The sequence below is a fragment of the Oncorhynchus gorbuscha genome, linkage group LG26 (genome assembly GCF_021184085.1).
Source record: "Oncorhynchus gorbuscha isolate QuinsamMale2020 ecotype Even-year linkage group LG26, OgorEven_v1.0, whole genome shotgun sequence".
Taxonomy (NCBI): domain Eukaryota; kingdom Metazoa; phylum Chordata; class Actinopteri; order Salmoniformes; family Salmonidae; genus Oncorhynchus; species Oncorhynchus gorbuscha.
Genome location: NC_060198.1, coordinates 1,287,333 through 1,298,850, shown reverse-complemented (window position 1 = coordinate 1,298,850; position 11,518 = coordinate 1,287,333). Strand labels below are relative to the sequence as shown.

General features: G+C 36.9%; 1 protein-coding gene across 3 annotated transcripts in view; it reads right to left on the bottom strand.

The window, feature by feature from the left end:
* Nucleotides 1-4,367: 4,367 nt before the first annotated feature.
* Nucleotides 4,368-11,518, bottom strand: part of c3b.2 (complement component c3b, tandem duplicate 2) — a 31,183-nt gene continuing 24,032 nt past the window's right edge. For 2 of the 3 annotated variants that reach the window (XM_046330859.1, XM_046330860.1), the window contains 6 exons: nt 11,403-11,508; nt 10,047-10,136; nt 9,883-9,966; nt 6,159-6,239; nt 5,872-6,019; nt 4,368-5,729 (listed from right to left, as the gene is read on the bottom strand). In XM_046330859.1, coding sequence (XP_046186815.1) covers nt 5,594-5,729; nt 5,872-6,019; nt 6,159-6,239; nt 9,883-9,966; nt 10,047-10,136; nt 11,403-11,508 — 645 coding nt within the window. In that variant the 3' untranslated portion in view covers nt 4,368-5,593. Of the gene's footprint in view, nt 5,730-5,871; nt 6,020-6,158; nt 6,240-9,882; nt 9,967-10,046; nt 10,137-11,000; nt 11,020-11,371; nt 11,509-11,518 lie in introns of those variants that run through there. The other variant, XM_046330861.1, reaches the window with a different exon arrangement.

Genomic DNA, 11,518 nt, shown 5'->3' with positions numbered 1-11,518 from the left:
CTCATTGTATTTCTCTCCATCTCTCTCATTGTATTTATCTCTCCATCTCTCTCATTGTATTTATCTCTCCATCTCTCTCATTGTATTTCTCTCCATCTCTCTCATTGTATTTATCTCTCCATCTCTCTCATTGTATTTCTCTCCATCTCCTCATCTCTCCATCTCTCTCATTGTATTTATCTCTCCATCTCTCTCATTGTATTTATCTCTCCATCTCTCTCATTGTATTTCTCTCCATCTCCCTCATTGTATTTATCTCTCCATCTCTCCATCTCTCCATCTCCCTCATTGTATTTCTCTCCATCTCTCTCATTGTATTTCTCTCTCCATCTCTCTCATTGTATTTCTCTCCATCTCTCTCATTGTATTTCTCTCCATCTCTCTCATTGTATTTATCCCTCTCCATCTCTCTCATTGTAATTTCTCTCCATCTCTCTCATTGTATTTCTCTCACCATCTCTCTCATTGTATTTCTCTCTCTCTCATTGTATTTCTCTCCATCTCTCTCATTGTATTCTCTCTCATTGTATTTATCTCTCCATCTCTCTCATTGTATTTCTCTCCATCTCATTGTATTTCTCTCTCTCTCTCATTGTATTTCTCTCTCATTGTATTTCTCTCCATCTCTCTCATTGTATTTCTCTCCATCTCTCTCATTGTATTTCTCTCCATCTCTCATTGTATTTCTCTCCATTGTATTTCTCTCCATCTCTCTCATTGTATTTATCTCCATCTCTCTCATTGTATTTATCTCTCCATCTCTCTCATTGTATTTCTCTCCATCTCTCTCATTGTATTTCTCTCCATCTCTCTCATTGTATTTATCTCTCTCTCTCTCATTGTATTTCTCTCCATCTCTCTCATTGTATTTCTCTCCATTGTATTTATCTCTCCATCTCTCTCATTGTATTTATCTCTCCATCTCTCTCATTGTATTTATCTCTCCATCTCTCTCATTGTATTTATCTCTCCATCTCTCTCATTGTATTTATCTCTCCATCTCTCTCATTGTATTTATCTCCATCTCTCTCATTGTATTTATCTCCATCTCTCTCATTGTATTTCTCTCCATCTCTCTCATTGTATTTATCTCTCCATCTCTCATTGTAATTTCTCTCCATCTCATTGTAATTTCTCTCTCTCCATCTCTCTCATTGTATTTATCTCTCCATCTCTCTCATTGTATTTCTCTCCATCTCTCTCATTGTATTTCTCTCTCCATCTCTCATTGTATTTATACCCATCTCTCTCATTGTATTTATACCCATCTCTCTCATTGTATTTCTCTCCATCTCATTGTATTTATCTCCATCTCTCATTGTATTTCTCTCCATCTCTCATTGTAATTTCTCCCCATCTCTCATTGTAATTTCTCTCCATCTCATTGTAATTTCTCTCTCTCCATCTCTCTCATTGTATTTATCTCTCCATCTCTCATTGTATTTCTCTCCATCTCTCATTGTATTTCTTTCCATCTCATTGTATTTATCTCCATCTCTCATTGTATTTCTCTCCATCTCTCATTGTAATTTCTCTCCATCTCTCTCATTGTATTTATCTCTCCATCTCTCTCATTGTATTTATCTCTCCATCTCTCATTGTAATTTCTCTCCATCTCATTGTAATTTCTCTCTCTCCATCTCTCATTGTATTTCTCTCCATCTCTCTCATTGTATTTCTCTCCATCTCTCATTGTATTTCTCTCCATCTCTCTCATTGTAATTCTCTCCATCTCTCTCATTGTATTTCTCTCTCCATCTCTCTCATTGTATTTCTCTCCATCTCTCTCATTGTATTTCTCTCCATCTCTCTCATTGTATTTCTCTCCATCTCTCTCATTGTAATTCTCTCCATCTCTCTCATTGTATTTCTCTCTCCATCTCTCTCATTGTATTTCTCTCCATCTCTCTCATTGTATTTCTCTCTCCATCTCTCATTGTATTTATACCCATCTCTCTCATTGTATTTATCTCTCCATCTCTCTCATTGTATTTATCTCTCCATCTCTCTCATTGTATTTATCTCTCCATCTCTCTCATTGTATTTATCTCTCCATCTCTCTCATTGTATTTATCTCTCCATCTCTCATTGTATTTATCTCTCCATCTCTCTCATTGTATTTCTCTCCATCTCTCTCATTGTATTTATCTCTCCATCTCTCTCATTGTATTTCTCTCCATCTCTCTCATTGTATTTCTCTCCATCTCATTGTATTTATCTCTCCATCTCTCATTGTATTTATCTCCATCTCTCTCATTGTATTTATCTCTCTCCATCTCTCATTGTATTTCTCTCCATCTCTCTCATTGTATTTATCTCCATCTCTCTCATTGTATTTATCTCTCCATCTCTCTCATTGTATTTATCCCTCTCCATCTCTCATTGTATTTCTCTCCATCTCTCTCATTGTATTTATCTCCATCTCTCATTGTATTTCTCTCCATCTCTCATTGTAATTCTCTCCATCTCTCTCATTGTAATTCTCTCCATCTCTCTCATTGTATTTATCTCTCCATCTCTCATTGTAATTTCTCTCCATCTCATTGTAATTTCTCTCTCCATCTCATTGTATTTATCTCTCCATCTCTCTCATTGTAATTCTCTCCATCTCTCTCATTGTATTTCTCTCCATCTCTCTCATTGTATTTATCTCTCCATCTCTCATTGTAATTTCTCTCCATCTCATTGTAATTTCTCTCTCTCCATCTCTCTCATTGTATTTCTCTCCATCTCTCTCATTGTATTTCTCACCATCTCTCTCATTGTAATTTCTCTCCATCTCTCTCATTGTAATTTCTCTCTCTCCATCTCTCTCATTGTATTTCTCACCATCTCTCTCATTGTAATTTCTCTCTCTCCATCTCTCTCATTGTATTTCTCTCCATCTCTCTCATTGTATTTATCTCTCCATCTCTCTCATTGTATTTCTCTCCATCTCTCTCATTGTAATTCTCTCCATCTCTCTCATTGTATTTCTCTCCATCTCTCTCATTGTATTTCTCTCCATCTCTCTCATTGTATTTCTCTCTCCATCTCTCATTGTAATTTCTCTCCATCTCATTGTAATTTCTCTCTCTCCATCTCTCTCATTGTATTTCTCACCATCTCTCTCATTGTAATTTCTCTCCATCTCTCTCATTGTAATTTCTCTCTCTCCATCTCTCTCATTGTATTTCTCACCATCTCTCTCATTGTAATTATCTCTCCATCTCTCTCATTGTATTTATCTCTCCATCTCTCTCATTGTATTTCTCTCCATCTCTCTCTCTCCATCTCTCTCATTGTATTTCTCTCCATCTCATTGTATTTCTCTCCATCTCTCTCATTGTATTTATCTCTCCATCTCTCTCATTGTATTTATCTCTCCATCTCTCTCATTGTATTTATCTCTCCATCTCTCTCATTGTATTTATCTCTCCATCTCTCTCATTGTATTTCTCTCCATCTCTCTCTCTCCATCTCTCTCATTGTATTTCTCTCCATCTCATTGTATTTCTCTCCATCTCTCTCATTGTATTTATCTCTCCATCTCTCTCATTGTATTTATCTCTCCATCTCTCTCATTGTATTTATCTCTCCATCTCTCTCATTGTATTTCTCTCCATCTCATTGTATTTCTCTCCATCTCTCTCATTGTATTTATCTCTCCATCTCTCTCATTGTATTTCTCTCCATCTCTCTCATTGTATTTCTCTCCATCTCTCTCATTGAATTTCTCTCCATCTCTCTCATTGTAATTTCTCTCTCTCCATCTCTCTCATTGTAATTTCTCTCTCTCCATCCCTCTCTCTCCATCTCTCTCTCCATCTCTCTCTCTCCATCTCTCTCATTGTATTTCTCTCCATCTCTCATTGTATTTCTCTCCATCTCTCTCTCCAATTGTAGGCCTTTTTCTCTCCCTTTCTCAATGCAGGACTACGTCCCATTATCTGATACAGAAGCAGTGAAATATCCCCCTGAGCAAATGCTACTGTGTGTAAGTCACTCTGTGTGTACCCACTACGCATGCAATGCCAGTGTGTGTGCGTGTGTGTACACTACCAATGCAATACCAACATTTGTGACCAGCTGTGTGACCAGCTGCCCATTACCAGACCTTCCTATTTAGATTATGTAGGGCACACACACATTTTAGAGGCAGCTGGAAATCATGAGTCATTGCTATGGCGATAGCATTTCAAAAGTAGACTGATATTCTGTTATTTGAAGTTAGTTTACATACTGTTGGCCTACCTATATGTCATTGATATTAGTACTTGACCTGCGGGTGTTCCTGTGTGAGAGAGAGAGTGAGTGTGTGAGAGTGCAAGAACTATAGCAGCATTATTTACAATATAATACCCCAAGAATACTTCAATCAACCCAACCACAACACATCCATTTATTTTCTTAGAGCAGAATATGGGTTGATCATTATGTTTGCAAATCTGTGGCAACGATGGGAATAAAGTACTGCAATCTACAACACGGGCAAGTAATCAAACTGAATGAGAAAGAGAAGGCTGTGAATAATTCAAAACTCAATACAGGATTTGTACTGAGAATCTCCCTGGTGTTCTGTATTCTGTTATTGTACTGAGAATCTCCCTGGTGTTCTGTATTCTGTTATTGTACTGAGAATCTCCCTGGTGTTCTGTATTCTGTTATTGTACTGAGAATCTCCCTGGTGTTCTGTATTCTGTTATTGTACTGAGAATCTCCCTGGTGTTCTGTATTCTGTTATTGTACTGAGAATCTCCCTGGTGTTCTGTATTCTGTTATTGTACTGAGAATCTCCCTGGTGTTCTGTATTCTGTTATTCTACTGAGAATCTCCCTGGTGTTCTGTATTCTGTTATTGTACTGAGAATCTCCCTGGTGTTCTGTATTCTGTTATTGTACTGAGAATCTCCCTGGTGTTCTGTATTCTGTTATTGTACTGAGAATCTCCCTGGTGTTCTGTATTCTGTTATTGTACTGAGAATCTCCCTGGTGTTCTGTATTCTGTTATTGTACTGAGAATCTCCCTGGTGTTCTGTATTCTGTTATTGTACTGAGAATCTCCCTGGTGTTCTGTATTCTGTTATTGTACTGAGAATCTCCCTGGTGTTCTGTAGTCTGTTATTGTACAGAGAATCTCCCTGGTGTTCTGTAATTCTCTCTATGTGGAACATCCAGGAACACTAATGCATTCTACACAGTAGTGAGACAATATTCCACTGCACCGAGTGCCACCTGAGCGAGTTCCCATCGTGTGAGTGTGTGTGTTGTGATTGTATGCCATATCAAGTAGCCCTGGCTGTGACGAATCGCTGAGCTCCCAGTAACACAATCCTAGACCCACCCAGGCTTAACACCAGTCTGTCATGTTTTTACGCTTTCTAATTCTAATGTCCATGTTCCTCTAATGGTTACCATGGTGATTATACAACAGAGCAGTATATGTCGACTGCATGGCTCAAATGGTGACAGTTTCTGCTGAACCAGTGCATCCAGAGGTGTAAAGCTACATGGCAGCTCATAGGCAAAGTGTGAGTGAGTGAGTGAGTGAGTGAGTGAGTGAGTGAGTGAGTGAGTGAGTGAGTGAGTGAGTGAGTGAGTGAGTGAGTGAGTGTCTATTTAAACCGACATCCCTTCTCTGAGAGGTCCTTGCTGAAGTTGTCCAGCTCTGTGCACCTGGCATCACTAGCACACTCTGTTGAGGTGGGCCAACGCTCTACCCAGGCATCCTTGCCCAGCATGTATGTGGCACTGAGAGAGAGAGAGAAAGAAGAGGGAAAGAAGAGAGAAAATAACCCCTTTAGGCAGATATTAACATTAACTTTATTGCTCTGACTTGCTTTGTCTTGCCAGTACTATAAGTCCATTATAACATGTCACTGCCTCTCCCCACCTGTTGGTGGAGCTGTCCTTGTACCAGAGGTCAGTTTTTGGCCCCATGATGAGGTAGTCTGTACCCTCCTTCAGGTCCAGACCTCCTCTACAGCCAGCATGGGACAGGAAGACCTTAGTGTCACCCACACTGACCCCCTCCTCCACTCCTAGAGAGAGAGGGGAGTGAGGGGCGGGAGAAACAGAGTTAACCATGTTTGAACTAACTCAGCATCACATTCTGAAACAAAGAGGGTAAGGAGAGATGGGTAGAGGACAGAGAAGGACTAGATGACATAAGATGCTTACCTATTTTTATAACCTGTGTGATCTTCATCTCATATCTGTCATACTGACTCTGGCTGACACTCAGGACCTTGGCCTTGTACACTGGAGGACAGACGTGTGAGAATCGTCAGAACTGCAAAATACACTCTACTCAATCAATGATATGATACACTTGACTGTCCCCAAGGAACAATTTGACTAAGACACTTAAAGAATGAAGCGCTTGATGATACCTCTGATGGACAACATTCATTTATAGCTGTACCATTTACTGTACATGGTATAGTATTGTCTCAGTGTGACAGATTTACAGATCTATAATGCCTATAACATGTCTATAATGCCTATAACATGCCTATATGTCGGGGCGGCAGGGTAGCTTAGTGGTTAGAGTGTTGGACTAGTAACCGGAAGGTTGCAAGTTCAAACCCCCGAGCTGACAAGGTACAAATCTGTCGTTCTGCCCCTGAACAGGCAATTAACCCACTGTTCCTAGGCCGTCATTGAAAATAAGAATTTGTTCTTAACTGATCTTGCCTAGTTAAATAAAGGTAAAATAAAAAAATAAAAATAATGTCTATAATGTCTGTAACATGCCTATTACATGTCTATAAAATGTCTATAAATTCTTATAACATGTCTATGTCGATAAGATGTCTATAATGCTTCTAACATGTCTATAATGCCTATAATATCCCTATAACATGTCTGTAATGACTATAACATGTCTATAATGCCTCTAACATGATTATAACATGTCTATAATGCCTATAATATCCCTATAACATGTCTATAATGCCTATAATATCCCTATAACATGTCTATAATGCCTATAATATCCCTATAACATGTCTATAATGCCTATAATATCCCTATAACATGTCTATAATGATTATAACATGTCTATAATGCCTATAATATCCCTATAACATGTCTATAATGATTATAACATGTCTATAATGCCTATAATATCCCTATAACATGTCTATAATGCCTATAATATCCCTATAACATGTCTATAATGATTATAACATGTCTATAATGCCTATAATATCCCTATAACATGTCTATTTTGTATTTTGATTTCATCTTTATTTAACCAGGTAGGCTAGTTGAGAACAAGTTCTCATTTGCATGTCTATAATGCCTATAATATTCATATAACATGTCTATAATGCCTATAATATTCATATAACATGTCTATAATGCCTATAATATTCATATAACATGTCTATAATGCCTATAATATTCATATAACATGTCTATAATGCCTATAACATGTCTATAATGCCTATAACATGTCTATAATGCCTATAACATGTCTATAATGCCTATAACATGTCTATAATGCCTATAACATGTCTATAATGCCTATAATATTCATATAACATGTCTATAATGCCTATAACATGCCTATAATATTCATATAACATGTCTATAATGCCTATAACATGCCTATAATATTCCTATAACATGCCTATGACTATAATATTCATATAACATGCCTATAATGCCTATAATATTCATATAACATGTCTATAATGCCTATAACATGCCTATAATATTCCTATAACATGCCTATGACTATAATATTCATATAACATGCCTATAATGCCTATAACATGTCTATAATGCCTATAATATTCCTATAATATGTCTATAATGTCTATAATGCCTATAACATGCCTATAATATTCCTATAACATGCCTATGACTATAATATTCATATAACATGCCTATAATGCCTATAACATGTCTATAATGCCTATAATATTCCTATAATATGTCTATAAATGTCTATAATATGTCTATAACATGCCTATAACATCCCTATAATATTCCTATAATATTTCTATAACATGTGTATAATGCCTATAACATGACTATAACATGTCTAATGCCTATAATATCCCTATAACATGTCTATAATGCCTCTAACATGCATATAACATGCCTATAACATGCCTATAACATGCCTATAACATGCCTATGACTATAATATTCATATAACATGCCTATAATGCCTATAACATGTCTATAATGCCTATAATATTCCTATAATATGTCTATAATGTCTATAATGCCTATAACATGTCTATAATGCCTATAATATTCCTATAATATGTCTATAATGTCTATAATGCCTATAACATGCCTATAATATTCCTATAACATGCCTATGACTATAATATTCATATAACATGCCTATAATGCCTATAACATGTCTATAATGCCTATAATATTCCTATAATATGTCTATAAATGTCTATAACATGTCTATAACATGCCTATAACATCCCTATAATATTCCTATAATATTTCTATAACATGTGTATAATGCCTATAACATGACTATAACATGTCTAATGCCTATAATATCCCTATAACATGTCTATAATGCCTCTAACATGCCTATAACATGCCTATAACATGCCTATAACATGCCTATAACATGCCTATAACATCCCTATAATGCATATAATATCCATATAACATCCCTATAATGCCTAAAATATCCATATAACATCCCTATAATGCCTATAACATGCCTATAACATCCCTATAATGCATATAATATCCATATAACATCCCTATAATGCCTAAAATATCCATATAACATCCCTATAATGCCTATAACATGCCTATAACATCCCTATAATGCCTAAAATATCCATATAACATCCCTATAATGCCTAAAATATCCATATAACATCCCTATAATGCCTATAACATGCCTATAACATCCCTATAATGCATATAATATCCATATAACATCCCTATAATGCCTAAAATATCCATATAACATCCCTATAATGCCTAAAATATCCCTATAACATCCCTATAATGCCTAAAATATCCATATAACATCCCTATAATGCCTATAACATGCCTATAACATCCCTATAATGCCTATAACATGCCTATAACATCCCTATAATGCCTAAAATATTCATATAACATGCCTATAAGACCTATAACATGTCTATAATGCCTCTAACATGCATATAACATGCCTATAACATGCCTATAACATGCCTATAACATCCCTATAATGCCTAAAATATTCATATAACATGCCTAAAATATTCCTATAACATGTCTATAATGCCTCTAACATGCATATAACATGCCTATAATGCATATAATATCCATATAACATCCCTATAATGCCTAAAATATTCATATAACATGCCTAAAATATTCCTATAACATGTCTATAATGCCTCTAACATGCATATAACATGCCTATAATGCATATAATATCCATATAACATCCCTATAATGCCTAAAATATTCATATAACATGCCTATAAGACCTATAACATGTCTATAATGCCTATAATATTGCTATAAGATCTCTATAAATGTCTATAACATGTCTATAATGCCTATAATATTAATATAACATGTCTATAATGCCTATGACATGTCTATAACATGTATATGTCTATAACACATCTATAACATGCCTATAACATGCCTATAATATTCCTATAACATGTGTATAATGCCTATAACATGCCTATAACATGTCTATAATGCCTCTAACATGACTATAACATGTCTATAATGCCTATAATATCCCTATAACATGTCTATAATGCCTATAACATTCATATAACATGTCTATAACATGTCAATAATGCCTATAACATTCATATAACATGTCTATAAAATCTACAACATGTATATAATGTCTATAACATGTGTATTATATTCTATAGTGAAAACAGATGTAGCATACCGTGGTATAATCCTTTGCATGCATGGTCCTCTCGTGCTCCGTAGGGGACTGGATCGGTTAGGGTCTTAGACACACAGCAATCACCTAATAGGAGAGAGACACACATCATTATCACACACACATGTATGGCACACACATAAACACACACACACACACACACTCACCCTGTGTACAGCGACATATATTGTTCCTGCAGATCTGTGAGAGTTCGTCCTTGTCCTCTTTGGGGCTGTAGAAGCGACTGCAGCGGTGGTCTGATAGAGAGACACACTATGTTAACATTTCTCCACCAGACAGAGAGAAATGATCAACTCCAATGTTTACAATAGCTTCTCTTGTTCGAGGGCATATGAAATATGGTCAAAACAAACCATAGTCCTACCTGGGTTGTAGTACTCATAGACAGTAACAGTATCTACCTGGGTTGTAGTACTCGTAGACAGTAACAGTATCTACCTGGGTTGTAGTACTCATAGACAGTGACAGTATCTACCTGGGTTGTAGTACTCAGACAGTGACAGTATCTACCTGGTTGTAGTACTCATAGACAGTAACAGTATCTACCTGGTTGTAGTACTCGTAGACAGTAACAGTATCTACCTGGGTTGTAGTACTCATAGACAGTGACAGTATCTACCTGGGTTGTAGTACTCATAGACAGTGACAGTATCTACCTGGTTGTAGTACTCATAGACAGTAGCAGTATCTACCTGGGTTGTAGTACTCAGACAGTAGCAGTATCTACCTGGGTTGTAGTACTCATAGACGGTGACAGTATCTACCTGGGTTGTAGTACTCATAGACAGTGACAGTATCTACCTGGTTGTAGTACTCATAGACAGTGACAGTATCTACCTGGTTGTAGTACTCATAGACAGTAGCAGTATCTACCTGGTTGTAGTACTCATAGACAGTAGCAGTATCTACCTGGGTTGTAGTACTCATAGACAGTAGCAGTATCTACCTGGGTTGTAGTACTCATAGACAGTGACAGTATCTACCTGGGTTGTAGTACTCATAGACAGTGACAGTATCTACCTGGGTTGTAGTACTCGTAGACAGTATCTACCTGGGTTGTAGTATTCGTAGACAGTGACAGTATCTACCTGGGTTGTAGTACTCGTAGACAGTATCTACCTGGGTTGTAGTACTCATAGACAGTGACAGTATCTACCTGGTTGTAGTACTCATAGACAGTAGCAGTATCTACCTGGTTGTAGTACTCAGGCAGTAGCAGTATCTACCTGGGTTGTAGTACTCATAGACAGTAGCAGTATCTACCTGGGTTGTAGTACTCATAGACAGTGACAGTATCTACCTGGGTTGTAGTATTCGTAGACAGTGACAGTATCTACCTGGTTGTAGTACTCGTAGACAGTATCTACCTGGGTTGTAGTATTCGTAGACAGTAACAGTATCCACCTGGTTGTAGTACTCGTAGACAGTGACAGTATCTACCTGGGTTGTAGTACTCGTAGACAGTATCTACCTGGGTTGTAGTACTCGTAGACAGTATCTACCTGGGTTGTAGTACTCGTAGACAGTGACAGATGAAGGTTGGAGGAGTCCCACTTTGAACGTCTGCTGCAGTCGGAAGATGATGGTCTCAGTCTCCTTGTTGGACACCTGGTAGCAC